Source organism: Palaemon carinicauda, chromosome 1 (genome assembly GCF_036898095.1).
Source record: "Palaemon carinicauda isolate YSFRI2023 chromosome 1, ASM3689809v2, whole genome shotgun sequence".
NCBI lineage: Eukaryota > Metazoa > Arthropoda > Malacostraca > Decapoda > Palaemonidae > Palaemon > Palaemon carinicauda.
Window position 1 is genome coordinate 74273800 of NC_090725.1, and position 15886 is coordinate 74289685.

Consider the following 15886-nt stretch of genomic DNA (forward strand, 5'->3'; position numbering starts at 1 on the left):
TGGAGGTTCTGGCACGTTTCCTGGAGTGGGCAGAGCGAGAGCCAGACCTCTTCCTACGGGACCTCTCCCGCTTCTTCCTCGAGTCTCTTGGGCCTTCATCTTCTGAGGAGAACGAGTCCGATGAATAGGAGGAGGACGATGACGCAGAGGAAGAGGAGCCCGCTGAGTCTGCCTATACGTCCGATGCTGCTGGGGGATCCTTGTGTCGTTCCACTGGCGAAGGAGGCTGCAAAAAGACGGGCGGGAGCGTTGACGATGGCGCTGGGGGAGACCGAGGCGCCTTCTTGGGGGCGAACCAGTTGTCGAATTCTTCTAATCTCATAGGCGACCTGAAGGGCGTCCTGGGTGGCCATCCAAGCGATGGAGTCTGAATTCGACGAGCCTGCTTCTATGTCCGCTTCTCCCCCGGTCGCTTAAGCACCTGAAACACATACAGTAACTACGATGCGGGGGAAGGGGCCGGAGCAGACTTCCCCCACATGACGGAGGAGTCTGCTGTCGCTGCCGAGCTGTCCTGTTCATGAATGGGGAGTCTGCTGTCGCTGCCGTCCCTGCCGTCCCTCAGAGGACGTCATCATGGGCGTTATCCCTTCTCTTAGAAGTACTCCCGTGACAACGTGCCAGCACTTCACATCATCTTAGAACGCTAAGGAGGTTCGCCGCCAGGAGTTGGACAACTTCCCTTCCGAGGGAGGTTTTCTCCCCAGGTATGAGGTTTTCTCCCTTCAGAGGGAGAACTTCCCATACCTTAATAATTTCATCGTCTTCAACTATGGTTGCTGCCCTTCGGCCAGACTTTTCTCCCCCCTTGCTGAGTTTCTCTTCCTTCAGGGGTGGAGCACAGTCTTGGCAAGTCTCTTCTACGAAGTGTGCATCTCTCTCGTTCGCGATAGAGGCCACCCATAGAGACTCCTCTTCGGAGGATTGTTCCTGATAAGGTCAGCTTGCTGATCTAATGGCCCTAAGGGGTTTCACAGGTCTCTTCTACGAAGTGTCACCTCTCGTTCGCGAGGGAGGCCACTCACAGAGACTCCTCTTCGGAGGATCGTTCCTGATAAGGTCAGCTTGCTGATCCAACGGCCCTAAGGGGCATCACAGGTCTCTTCTACGAAGTGTCACCTCTCTCGTTCGCGAGAGAGGCCACTTATAGAGACTCCTCTTCAGAGGATCGTTCCTGATAAGGTCAGCTTGCTGATCCAACGGCCCTATGGGGCATCACCACGAGTGTCTCCAAGTCTCTTCTACGAAGGGCACCTCTCTCGTTTGCGGGAGAGGTCTCTCATAGAGACCCCGCCTCGGAGGATCAAGCATAACTTCCAGTGTTGATCGTCCTGCCAGCTGACCTACCGATCTACCAGCTCAACCTTGCGCTGCAACAAAGGACTTTTGCCCTGGACTCTAAAGCAGACCTGCTTACGGTCCTCATCGGGAGATGCCCACCCTTTTTGTAAGAACACATCCCAGTTCCTGATCGTCCTGCCAGCAGACCCTTCAACCTTGCGCGTGTAGCGCGCGCGCTCGCCGACGATCTTCCTTCGCACTTAAGCTCCGACGATCGTCTGCCCGCGCGCACCGCTACCTTCGCGCGCTCGCCGATCTTCTTACGCGCGCAAGTGCCGATGATCTTCTTACATGCACAAGCGCCGACAATCTTCTTATGCGCGCAAGCGCCGACGATCCTCTTACGCGCGCAAGCGCCGACGATCTTCAAGCGCTGACGATCTTCTTACGCGCGCAAGCGCCGACGATCTTCAAGTGCTGACGATCTTCTTACGCGCGCAAGCGCCGACGATCTTCAAGCGCTGACGATCTTCTTACGCGCACAAGCGCCGACGATCTTTTCCGCGTGCGGGTACAGTTGGTCTCCCGCGCGCGCGCCAATAGTCTTGCGCACTTGTGCGCACTGATGGTCTTCCGCGCACGAGACAACAAACTCATATGCACGCACGCCAAAAGCCGCGCGCGCGCGTGCCAACATTCTGGCCCGCACAGGCTCTTCATTCTAATCCTGCACGTCAATCTGATTCCTGCGCATTCTATGAAGTCTCGCCCGCGCGTCCACGTTTCAACAGTCTCCCGCACGCGCGTCAGCGATTCGATAGTCTATCGCGCGCGATTCCCGGGTATTCCCCATTGCACGAGCGCCAGCGCGCTCCCTAGCGCAATTGCCAATACCCTCCCCCGCGCGAGGCTGCCGGACAACGCGCGGTAAGGGCGCCATCACCACATTTCCCCCTCCCCCCCAAGCACAGAACTGCGCGCTTGCCGGTAGGGGGAAGGTTCCAGAAAGGTCCCGGGACATGCCTTCCTTATCTTTTTACAGGCGACTTCCCCTCCAGAGGGAGTGTCTGACAGTGCAGCCGTCAGCCGGCAGCTTGGTTTGGGACTCTAAACAGAGCGGTAGCACAGGCTTTCAAGCTGTTCTCTCTTTAGTTGAGCCACAAATCCTTAGCTGCGTCTACTCCGCCAAAGAGGAAAAAAGGAGTTTCGGACGAGGTAACTTCTCCGAGGACGTAGCTGTCTCCTCGTAAGTCTTCGAGGCAGGCACTCTCCCCCCTCATACTTTTCTCCCTCACCTTCGGACGAAGATTTTCCGCCCTCAGGAGAGTCATGGGAGGTGAGACGTTCCCCAATCACTCCATTGAGGGAAACCCCACCTAGCGCGGTAAAGTCTTCTCGAATAAGGGTGGAGAAGAGCCTGCCTCCATCGTTTTTGGAGTCCTGCGTCCCTCCCGGGAAGGAGTCAAAGGACTGCAAGACAATACTGGGAGTCCACTAGCACCAATATCTACAGGCTCAGACATTCTTTCGTTATGGAAACGAACCTGTTTGAGCCTAAGGACGTGAAGCAGGCGGCTGAGAGGTGTAGGAAGTCACCAAGACTCCCTCCTATATAGGGCTTTGACATTCAAGCCCTATAAACCTCCAGCACCTCAGCAGCCACGTTCCACCAAAACAACGGCAGCTAAGACAGTGGTGTCTAAGCCCTTTCCGGTCAAGGACAAGAAAGGCAAGAAGTCCCCCAGGGGAGGGAAAAATCCTAGAGGGAGCAGCCGAGGCCGCAAACGCTAGGATTGGCAGTTCCCCTGCATGTCCGTCAGTGGCGGGATACCTACAAGGTTGCGCAGACAGGTTGCAGCAACAAAGGGCCGTTTTCTGGACGATTTCCGTAATCAGTCAGGGATATCGCGTCCTGTTCACAACATCTCTGCCTCCCCGGAGGACGAATCCGGTGACATTTAGCACCTTTGCCATGGGATCAGCAAGGGGGCGAGCTCTGTGGGCAGAGGCCCAGATTAAAGCAAACTCCGGTCAGCATGGAGACCGCAGACACAGTCAGTCTTGCAGTAAAACCGCAAGACTTCATGTGTATACTGGATCTGAAGGACGCGTACTTCCAGATCCCAGTCCATCCGTCTTCAAGGAAGTACTTAGGATTCAGCATAGACAACAAGGAGTACCAGTTCAAGGTGCTGTGTTTCGGTCTCTCCACATCACCACAGGGTTTCACCAGAGTGTTTACCCTAATATCATCGTGGGCACTCGGGATCGGCATCCGTCTCCTCCATTATCTGGATGACTGCCAGATCCTAGCAGACTCGGAGTCATTCCCTCTTTGACACCGAGACTAGGGCTTTCCCAGGATCTAAGGATCATGGTAAGTCTCGAGAAGTCCTCTCTGCTGCCCAATCAAAGACTGGTTCATCTAGGCATGATTATAGACACCAATCTCCATAAAGCCTTTCCATCAGACGACAGGATAGCAAGGCTGAGAAGAGTCGCAAGCCCTTTCCTCAGACGAGAAGAGCTTCCAACCCAATCGTGGTTACGTCTCCTCAGTCACCTTTCACCCTTGGCTCGTCTAGTTCTCCACGGTTGCCTCAGGATGAGGTCTCTCCAGTGGCGACTCAGGTCCTGGTGGAATCAAGGCTGCGATTCCCCGGACATCATGAACCCTATGGATCCTGCGGAACGGACGAACCGCCAGTGGTGGGTGACAGGCAAGAATCTACGAAGAAGAATGGATCTTCTCGTCCTTCCCCTGGATTTGATGCTGTTTTTGGACATCTCAAAGGAAGGGGGGGGGGGGGCGTTCTGTACCACAGGACCTCAGGCCTGTGGTCAGAATCGGGAAAAGTGCCTCCATATAAATCTGCTAGAGATGAAGGCCGTCTTCCTGGCCCTTCAACAGTTCCAACAATACCTGGCGGATCACTCTGTGGTGTGATGAGGTACAACACCACAGTAGTGGCTTACATCAACAAGCAAGGAGGTACCTTTTCAAAGCAGCTATCCCATCTTTCAGTAGAGATACTGAGATAGACCGAAGTCCACTCGATTCCTCTATCGGCTCGCCTCATTCCAGACAAAGGGAATGTGCTCGCCTCGCCGACAGTCTGAGCAGTGTCTCTCAGATAATGAGTACCGAGTGGTCCTTGGATCATCCAGTAGCCAACAAAGTCCTGACTTTGTGCGGTTACCTGACTGTGGATCTGTTCGCTACAGCGCTGAACTTCAAGATCCCGCTGTATTGCTCCTCAGTCCCGGATCCCAAGGCACTCTGGCAAGATGCCTTCCAACAACGGTAGGACAGCACCGACGTGTACGCTTTTCCCCCGTTTTGTCTGATTAGGAGGGTGCTCAACAACACCAGAATAGCGGTCAATCTCTCGATGACCTTTTATAGCTACGCTATGGCATCACACGGAATGGTTTCCGGACCTTCCGCAACTCCTAACGGAACTAACTGGAGAACTCCCTCTGCGACACAAGCTACTCAAACAACCACACGCCAACATCTTAAACAAAGCCGTAGCTTCGCTTCGACTTCACGCCTGGAGACTATCCAGCATCTCCTCACTGAGAGAGGATTGTCGCAACAAGTTGCGAAGGGGATGTATGGACACCTGCGTAAGTCATCCGCAGGGGTCTACCAGGCAAATTGGCGAGTTTTCTGTACAGTGAACCCTCGCTACTTTGCGGGTCGACCATCGCGGATTCACCACTTCGCGGGTTTTTTCCATAACCCATATATATATATACATATCGCGGATTTTCCGGAAATTTCGAAAATACCGCGAAATCTGAAGACCCCCAAATACGATATTTCATTACCTGTAATTTCATTAATACTGTAATTAGTAATATCTGCTCTTTCTGATTGTTCATTGCATTACATATGATATATAATTCAGCACAGAAAGAAATAAAACACGAAAAGAGAAAGTGATCATACGATAATACAGTACTGTATACAGTACGTAGTAAAATTAAATCGAACATGAAACGCAAATCAGATGCAGTCATACCATATTAGAATGGTGTAAGGCTGCTGATGGCTACTACTGTACTACAAATGTAATGGATGTGCATCTTTTCCATGATTCTTTTGTATTTATACGTACGTAGTACTGCATCCAATAATATTCTTTGTTGCAAAAATCACATTTCGAATAAGCGTACGAGAGAGAGATAGAGAGAGAGAGAGAGAGACACACATCCTACAAAAGAATAAAATAACATACGTAAAGCTATTATTATTATTGTTATTATTATTATTATTGTTGTTGTTGTTAATAAAATTATTATTGTTATTATTATTATCATTATTACTGTACAGTATTATTATCATTATTTATTATTATTATTATTAATACTGTACGTACGGTATACGCGGGGTATCTTGTACTTTGAGTTGGTAACCTACGCATCATATACTGTAAGACGGGTTGTGATTGGTTCAAGCGCTGATAGATGACGAATCAGAACTCAAGTTTTGTTATCTAGCCTGTGATTGGTGTTTTGCCCTCATCTCCAACCCGCAGCATCTGGGTTCTCGCGGGGCCCGGGTCGTCCACTTTCTCTTACGGCGTATCGCTGAGTAGACGTTCTTAAGTTTGTGAAGTTTTATCTGTGCTGTGTGCGACTGTTTTAAGTTGAACTTTTTGTTAAATCCTACTGTACAATGCCTCCCAAGCGTTCTGCTTCTACTAAGGCTGGTAGTGAGCCTAAACGCCACCGAAGGATGATGACGATTGCTGAGAAGGTTACGCTTCTCGATATGTTAAAAGACGGTAGAAGTTACGCGGCCGCAGCCCGCCATTTTGGAATCAACGAATCCACCGTTCGCTATATCAAGAAGGACGAGGCGAACATTAGAAAGACGGCTGCAATCACCTTTAGAAGATCAGCGAAGCGAGTCGTTACAACGCGTAATAAAACGATCGTACGCATGGAAGGTGCTTTAGCTGTGTGGATTGCCGACTGCCGGTAGAAGAACATAGCCTTGGATACGAACACCATCCGAACAAAGGCTTTGAGCTTGTATGAGAATTTTGCTGCAAAGGAACCTCAAGACGACGACGGCAACCATGCTGAAGATGATGATGATGCAGATGATCCTCAACCAGGGACATCCACTGATTCCCAGCCTACAACGTTTTTCCGCCAGCAAAGGATGGTTCGCGAAGTTTCAGAAACGCTTCGCCCTGAAAAGCGTTTCCCTGCATGGCGAGGCTGCTTCGGCTGACACTGCCGCTGCTGAAACTTACGTGAACCAGACGTTCAAGAATATTATCACCGAAGGTGGATACAAGCTGGAACAAGTCTTTGATATGGATGAGACCGGCTTGTTTTGGAAGAGAATGCCGTCACGAACTTTCCTGTTCAAAGAGGAAGCCAAAGCCTCTGGCTTTAAAGCATTCAAGGATCGCGTTACCCTCGTGATGTGTGGCAATGCTGCTGGATTTTTGCTAAAGCCGGGGCTTATTTATAAGTCGAAAAATCCTCGCGCTTTGAAAAATAAAAACAATCTCCTTCCCGTGTACTGGATGCATAATCCAAAAGCATGGATTACGAAGATGCTGACCTCCAACTGGTTCCACCAGTGTTTCATCCCGCAAGTCAGTGAATATCTCGTAGAGAAGGGCTTGCCATTCAAGATCCTTCTCCTTATGGATAATGCTGGTGGACACGCAACTGACCTGTCGCGTGAGGGCGTTCAGGTCGAGTTCCTGCCACCCAACACCACGTCATTAATTCAACCGATGGACCAGGGGGTTATCAGGGCGTTCAAGGCCCTCTACACGAAGAATACCTTGGCGGACCTCGTTGCGTGTGTGGATGCTGCCCAAGAGGATGAGGATGAAGATTTTAACTTGAAGGCGTACTGGCGGCAGTACACCATAGCCACGTGCCTGAAGAATATTCAGAAGGCACTTCAAGAGATGAAACCTGCAACTGTGAATGCGAGCTGGAAGAAGTTGTGGCCCGAGATTGTTTACGACGACGAGGGATTTACACCTGAAATCCAACACTCTGCAGTACGCAAATCTGTGCAGTTGGCTGCCATAATTGGAGGTGACGGGTTTGGCGACATGACGACTGAAGACGTCGACGAGTTGTTGGACTGCCATTCCCAGCCCCTAACTGACGCAGACCTCGAAGACCTGACGAAATCGGCAAGCGAAGAAGAGAGTGAAACCCAGGAAGAGACCCAAGAAAATGTCGAAGAAACGGGCTTAACACTAGAACGGCTTGCCAAGGTCTGCAACCATATAAAGGAGGTGAAAGAAATGTTGCAAGAGTGGGACGAGGATATGGTTTGGTCGATGCAATTCTGCAACAAGGTTGATGACATAATGACTCCCTACAAGATGCTCTTAGATCGAAAAAAGAAGCAGCGGCAACAACTTCCGATCACAATGTTCTTCCAGCCTCGCAAAAAAGAGCCAGTTCCTCCTGCTACTACGCCTTCGGAAGAAATTGAAGAAGTTGAAGAGGTGTCCCAGGAAAAGACACCTCCGTCTGAAGAGACGTAAAATACTACCTGGCTGCACAGTAGAACACATCATCAGCTTCATCATCATCATTTCTACTGTGCAGCAAATTCATCGCCATCATCATTCAAGTTTTTCTTGAACTTCTTTCGTGGTGAGTACAGTAACAATCTTTATTATTTTTTACTTTAATATTCTAACATTCTAATATTTGTGCCTGTTTTATAGTTTAGTACTGTATGCATTAAGTTAAAGGGAAGGTTTTAAAAGTCTACATGTTGTAACCTATCATATTTTTTGTTTAAAATTTACATTTACGTACGTAAAACAATCTCTCTCTCTCTCTCTCTCTCTCTCTCTCTCTCTCTCTCTCTCTCTCTCTCTCTCTCTCTCTCTCTCTCGTAAATTGTTTTCCTGCTTTGCTACGTACAGTATGTACTGTATGATTTTATATAGATACGGTAAATTATATTTGTACTAATAACATATTTTGTAAATGCTTTTACTGTAAATATCATTATTTATCACTTTCATCATGCGCGTTAAATGCCTTGTTTGTTCTGAGCGTGGTTGTTTACTGAGCGTACAGTACTTTATGACGCCGTCGTTTCAGGCATCGTCATAAAGAAAAACATTTCATTTGGAAGTCCTAAGAAAAATTAAGTAAAACATTGGTAATAAAAAAATCAACATACTGTATAATCAATATAATCGATGCAAAAACTAACCTATACATATATGTGTACACTAAATGAGTTTGTTTCTTCATTATGATCAGAGATGAACGTAAACAAAACATTGGTTGCCATTTTTTATCTTGCTTTTTAGGTGTTTAGGAAACGCATGATATAAAATCGCCTTTAATATTTGTGCCTGTTTTAGTTTAGGGTGCTGTAGTACATGCATTAAGTGTTCTGTACATTAAAGGGTAGTTTGTTAACAGTACTACGTACAAGGGAAGGTTTTAAAAGTCCGAATATACATGTTAAATAAATAGGTAAATATGATGTCACTACTTCGCGGATTTTCACCTATCGCGGCCGGGTCTGGAACCTATCTACCGCGATGAACGAGGGTTCACTGTAGTTGGAGTTGTGGAAGGGTATCTCTCCACTCGATGCAACTATTCCAGCAATAGCGGAGTTCTTCATATATTTGCGGAAGAATGTGCCTTTCAGTCTCGGCAATGAAAGGCTATCGCTCAGCCTTAAGTCTAGCCTTCAGACTCAAAGGAGTGGACATTTCTTCCTCGCTGAAACTTTCCCTACTCATACGAAGATATGAACTTACCTGCCCTCAGTCGGAAGTGAGACCTCCTCCATGGAACGTGGTTCGAGTTCTCAGGCCTCTTAAGAGACCTCCCTACGAACCATTACGCCAGGCTTCAGATCGCCACCTAACTTGGAAGGCGGTGTTCCTACTAGCTTTGGCCTCGGTCAAGCGAGTCAGTGAACTTCATGGTCTCTCGTATAACATCACCCATGGAAGGGGATGGGGGGAGGTAACGTTCAGATTCGTCTCTGAGTTTGTAGCTAAGACACAGAATCCTGGAGTGCCGGATCCTCGATTCGACTCTTTCCGGATTTCGAGTCTTCGTTCTGTAACAGATGACCCAGACCATCCCCTACTGTGTCCAGTAAGGAGTCTGAGGTTATATCTCAAAGAACGGCTGCAGTTCGTCCCCAAGTGCAAGCTGTGTGAGCACTGGGAGAACAAAGAGAAGGGTCACCAAGAATACCATCTCGGCATGGATTCGTAGGGTGATCCATCTGTCCCTGAATCCTGACCCTCCTCCGTCATGTCGCCTTAGAGCGCATTATGTCAGGGGCGTAGCTACGTCCCTGGCCTTCAAGAAGAACTTTTTCAGTGATGCAGGTTCTACAAGCGGTAATGTGAAAGCGTCAGACGACCTTCACAACCCACTACCTGCAAGATGTGACACACAGGAGGCTCGATACGTTCTCTATCGGCCCCGTGATGGCGGCACAACAGCTGGTTTAAAACCTCAGGCAACTTAATGGACAAGTAGCAGAAGGTTGAGGGCATTGTTACCCAGTCTTAGTCTGCATGAATGAAAAGGTTTGTCTGGCCCTTATTCTTTTCTTCATCCTCCCCTCTCTTGGGGAAAGCAGCACCCTGGGTTCTCTGCATAGCTGACCAAGAACCACTGCAGGTAAACCATGTTTCCTTGTGCTCCTAGTATTAAGTTAATACTGTCAAGTCCCCATACCCTGACGAGGTGGTATTGGGAGAGTCCTAGCCTAAAGTTGCCATCTAAAGGACTTCAGGTCAACTACCTAGGACGAGTCACACTTCATACCTTCACTCACAGCGTACGAAGGCCGCAGCCCTTGCACAGCAAGGTTCTAGCGAGGTGCAGGGACTCCTTATCATTGAGTGCTGACACACTCAGATACCGAGTCCCCGGGCAAAGCCAAAAGCCAGTACTGGCCGGGACTTACCACCCTTCCTAAGTGGTGAGTCACCCATATTAAATAGCATGGTTTGTATTTCAGTTACGGAACAAATGACATTCGTAGGTAATTTGTATTTTTCCTAACTATACAAACCTTAGCTATTTAATGAAACTTGCCCGTCAGCCCTATCCCCCGTGAAGTCCTACCTTTAAGCAAAATGAACTCATTCACAGGTGTGTGTGATGGTGGGAGGTAGCAAGCTACCCCCCCCCCCCTACCCTCCTCTAACCAGCGGTGCGGTAGTAAACCCTCGTTAAAATTCTAATGGCTCGTCATTTCAGCTACGCCGAAAGTAATTACCCATATTAAATAGCTAAGGTTTGTATAGTTAGGAAAAATACAAATTACCTACGAATTTGTCATTTTTTATAATTAATTCTGTGTTGAAACATCTCTGGAACAAAATAAGTTCAATCTCTAGGCTTCCACTGATCAGGAACATGCAGTAGTTAAAGCATAATACAAAATTTTATGTTACGGTCTCAAGAGTCTCTTAACTCAGACTATTGATGATTGTTAAAGAATATTATGGGTTTTTATGTTAGATGTATTCACCTTAAAGGACACAATATGGAGTTGGCTATTGGATTAAGTCTAGCTTGCTTTTGTAAAACATTTAAAAATCTTTCATGTTTTAATTAGTTCACATAATTTTGAATTGTAAAACTTATAGGGAAACCTTTCAATATTTAGAAAAATATAAAGTGAGCATTAGTATCAGTTATATCAGTAGCAATTGTATTTCAATTATAAATTTATTACAATCAGCGTACTTTAGTTATCAGATTTTGTACTACAATACTGTACAGTATATGAATATGCATAGTTGTATTATTTTTCATGAGTGCAAAGGTTTTAATTTCAGGTGTTGTCTTTGTAAGGTTACTTTGTTTAATCCACAATATATTTTTTGCAATGTTTCAGGAACGCAAGAAGAAAAGTGGTAGTAGCTCCAATAAAGAAAACAGAATTTCTAGTCGTGATAGCAGCATGTCCGCATTCCAGATGGGTGGTGATGATTCTAACACAGGTACTTTTATTTTAATTTTGCAAAAGTCCTTAAGTTCAATATGAAATGATTGCAATATGCCTTTGATACTTTGACCTAGATTCTCACATGTATTGATAATATATATATTGATGGAGGAAAGTAATTTTGTATAGTTTTACCTAATGGAAATTGGAATTCATCTAAATTGCAACCCTCTTAATGAGAGAATGCCTTGATGAAGTCATTGAGCTTCAGCACGGCATTTCATTCCCGTGCTGAAACTTGGTGACGGGCAAGAGGGCTCTCGAACTTGGGGAAATTGCTCCCCCAGTTCGAATCTAAATTTCTCTCTTTCACATTTTTCTTTTTCTCAATATTACTTCGACCTTATCCTAATTTCATAAACTTTCTTTAGTCTTGCTTTCCAAACTCTATGAGAAAAATTTCCCTCATTATATGTGTGTATATATTATGTACATATATATTTATTATTTATTTTTTTTTTTTCCTATGGCTTGGATGTTTTTACATCCATTGTAGCCCCGGCGGGGATGTTCATACATCCTTTATTGCTGCCTGCTTTGATGAGTGGGAGGAGGTATCACGGTTGGGAGGTGTTTGCATTCAAAGCTATATGTGAGAGTATTGGATGATTTCAGCCATCCCGAAGATGGTTTGGACCTTTTTGGCGGAACTATTCTCAAGTGTTGGGTTTTCGGAATCCAGGGGGATCCAATGCTTGGGGTAGGACTCTCGGCTTTTGGCCGGAAGCCCGTCATTATAGATATGGGGAGGATGATTCCATAATTTCTTGGTCTCAGTCCTAACAGGCGGGTTCAGCTTACACCTGTGCCTCTATATCTGTTTTGATGCTATCCTTCGTGTAGAGTATGGAGTGGACCATCTGGGAAGTATACTCTCATTGTGCCGATAGTGGAGAGTGCAAATTTCCTTTCCGACGTGTGATGGCCTAACATTCTTGAGCAGGTACATCAAACTTACCCTTTTCTCTCTCTTTCGTCTAATGGATTCTTTAAGGAACGAAAACCCATCATCTGGATACGCTGACTCTCCCCCGGCACTGTTGACGACCTCTGCTAATGTGATAAGGGATAGCTCTGTTGATGACCTCGGATCGGGAAAGGACCATTCTACTGATATTTCTAAATCAAGTAATTTGGGTAACACGAGGAAACTTCGAATCCTCCATGTTACACAAATTTCAATAGAGACAAATTATGTTGATCTATGTAAAGCATTTGAATGCTATGGATGCATAAAAGAAATAAGGATGAAACTTGAAGCTGAAACTTGGGATTCATGGATATCTTATAGTAGTTATGACGAAGCATTTAGTGCAATAAGTAACTTGAATAATATTAAAATTAATAACTTGAATGTCGCGGCTGCTCTCTGCGATAAGGTACCAAAAGATTTGGATGTGTACAGGCCTGCCGATTGGTTGGAAAAAGATGCAGATATGGTTATGCCCTCCCAGAGAAATCCAAAACCACTGATGTGGCTTATAGCTGAATCAAAGGGGGTTACAGGGAATTATTTTAAAATATGCAAATTGATTCAGAAAAAAGTAGGAACTATTGCACCAGGCGATATATCTCGTTTCGGAAAAAATAGTTTCCTTATCCATGCCAAATCCAGTACACAGTCGGTAATATTGTCCAATATGAAAATAAGTAATGATGACATTAAGTTAGATGTCAAACCCCACCTAAATTTTAGCTACGGAAGGGGCGTAGTTTTTAACAGAGATCTATATGATTTTACAGAGGAGGAGATACTGGCCATGTGTCCATTAGATGTATGGAAAGTTCATAAAGTCCCAGGTACATCAATGATAATCCTTACGTTCCAGGATGCTGATGTACCTTTTCATATTATTATCGAGAACGAAAGAATTAAAGTAAGACCCTTCAAGCAGAAGCCATTGCAATGCTTTAATTGTTTTAAATTTGGGCACCCGTCCAAAGTTTGCAAAAATGAGAAGATGTGTGGTATTTGCTCCAAATCTTACCATGGAGAGTGTGCACTTGGAGCCAGGTGTTTAAATTGCAGCTCGAATCACAAATCCACAGACAAGAGCTGCGAGCTATATAAGTTGGAGGAAGCTGCCCTCAACAAATCAAACTTAGAACGTATAAGTGTGACCCATGCCAAAAGACTATTAAATAAATCAAATACATATGCTAAGGCATTAAAATCAAACCAACCCAGCGCTGCCAATAGCTAAAAAAAAAGTATACTAACTGACAAAATGTCAAATAACGAGGTAACCATATTACCTCCTGAGGCTTTACCACGGTGTATTAACACTAGGTCATTGCCCATTGCTGTACAGCCTTCAGCCGCCATTACAAAAAGTAATACAAACCTCTCTCAGGCCATGTCCTTGCCTGATCTGATGGAGGTTTCACTTAAGACTAACTTACCTGATGCACCTGTTGTGGGAAAGGTGCAAAAACCTCGAATCCCACCATCTATTAATCGCAAAAGAGAGAGACCTCCATCTCTCTCTCTCTCCACCCTCCATTAGAAACGTTAAGGTTATGACATCAAATAAATTTGATGTTTTGTCTGTTGATGTTTCTAATGAACCAGAAGATGGACTGAATAAATCAGAAATTCAAGTTGAGGTCCACCATCCACCTCAACAAATAGATAAAAAGAATACAAAGAAAAACACAAATGTAAAACCCAACATAATAAGACCACCTCTGAAAAAACCTACTGGTAATAATGTTAAATTAAAAACTGCTAATGGGAAGACCTCATCCAAGATGTCTTCCAGAAATAATCCATAGTTTTCTCCTCCATTTTGCAATGGAACTGTCAGGGTTTGAGGGCAAAATATGAAGAACTTAAGCTCCTAATTCATGAGCATTCCCCCATAATTGTATGTCTACAGGAAAGTATGCTTGATTCTAACACTCCTAGTCCTCGAGAGTATGTTAGCTATAGAACACCATATAATCAACAAGCAGGGAGCCATGGCGGAAGTCTCATGTACATTCGTCGAGATGTTCTCCAAATACCCATGTCTATACGTACAACCCTGCAGGCAGTTGTTGTACAAATTGATATAGGGAGAAAATATACAATATGCTCTCTGTACTTACCTCCAAATGATAATATTTTATATGATGATTTAGCAGAGGTCATTCAACAACTCCCTCAACCTTTTCTCTTACTGGGAGATATGAATGGTAGACATCCTTTATGGGGTGATGTTTTGGCCAACACAAGGGGCAATATTATCTCATCAATTGTGGAGAATGAGGATGTGGGACTCCTTAATACAGGAGAGCCCACACACTTCCATGTTCAGACAGGTACTTTGTCATGCATTGACCTTTCAATTGCAAGCTCTAACTGCCTTCTTGATTTTGATTGGAGGACATTAGATGATTGGCATACTAGTGATCATGCACCAATCATTATAAACACCAACAAGGGTCCGCCTTTGCAAAGATCGCCACGTTGGAATCTAGACAAGGCAGACTGGGTTAAATTTTCTGAGCTAAGTGAAATCGAAGGGAGAGCAGAACAGTTTGAAAGTGTTGATGATGCCATAGACCTACTGAATGGAACTCTTCATACAGCAGGAGTCAATTCAATTCCCAAAACAACAGGGTTATTCAAACGACGACCAGTCCCGTGGTGGTCTTCAGAACTAACTGCACTCCACAGAGCCACAAGAAGATCTCTTAACACGATTGCGTAGACGCAGAACTGATGAGAATTTAATTATGTACAAGAAATGTAGAGCACAGTTCCGTCGTGCCATGAAAGAAGCAAGGTGCCAGTCATGGATGTCTTTTGTTTCCTCCATTAACAGTAGAACACCACCATCTTCTGTGTGGAGGAAAGTAAGAGAGATAGCTGGCAAATTCACCCCCAACCCACCACCAGTGTTGAAGGTGAATGGCCAGTATGTAACTGAAGCAAATGAAGTTAGCAATGCCCTGGCTAATCATTTTTCAAATGTATCCAGCAAGTGTGAAGGAGCCCCTGGTCACCAGTATAGGAGCACTGAAGAAAAGAAAATTTTAAATTTTGCAACAAGAAGGGAAGAGTTGTATAATTCTCCTTTCACTGAAAGAGAATTTGATTCCGCACTTGCTCATTGCAATGATACAGCCCCTGGACCCGATGGAATTCCATATTCAATGATTAAACATGTACATTTTAATACAAAGCTATTTATTTTAAGCATTATTAATAGAATATGGCATGATCATAGTTACCCAAGTGTTTGGGAACTAGCTATTATTTTAGCCTTTTTAAAACCCGGTAAAGACAAGTTTTCAGCAGCAAACTATCGTCCTATTGCATTGACATCTTGTTTATGTAAAATCATGGAGAAGATAGTCAATGCAAGGCTGATACGGTACCTTGAAAAGAAAGGTATTTTATCACCGATTCAATGGGGATTCCGAAAAAGGCACTCAACGACTGATGTGTTGATACGACTTGAGTCTTCTATTTGTGAAGCCTTTGCTTCCAATCAGCACCATGTTACAGTATTTTTTGACCTTGAAAAGGCATATGATACCACATAGAGATATGGTATTCTTAAAACCATTCATGAATTGGGATTGAGAGGAGAGCTGCCACTATTTATT

General features: G+C 45.2%; 1 protein-coding gene across 1 annotated transcript in view; it reads left to right on the top strand.

Annotated features, from left to right (window-relative positions):
- The window catches only part of BCL7-like (chromatin remodeling complex subunit BCL7B-like protein), a 69026-nt gene that overhangs the window by 35621 nt on the left and 17519 nt on the right, over nucleotides 1–15886 (top strand). The window contains exon 3 of the mRNA XM_068382149.1: nucleotides 11180–11285. Coding sequence (XP_068238250.1) covers nucleotides 11180–11285 — 106 coding nt within the window. The remainder of the gene's footprint in view (nucleotides 1–11179; nucleotides 11286–15886) is intronic.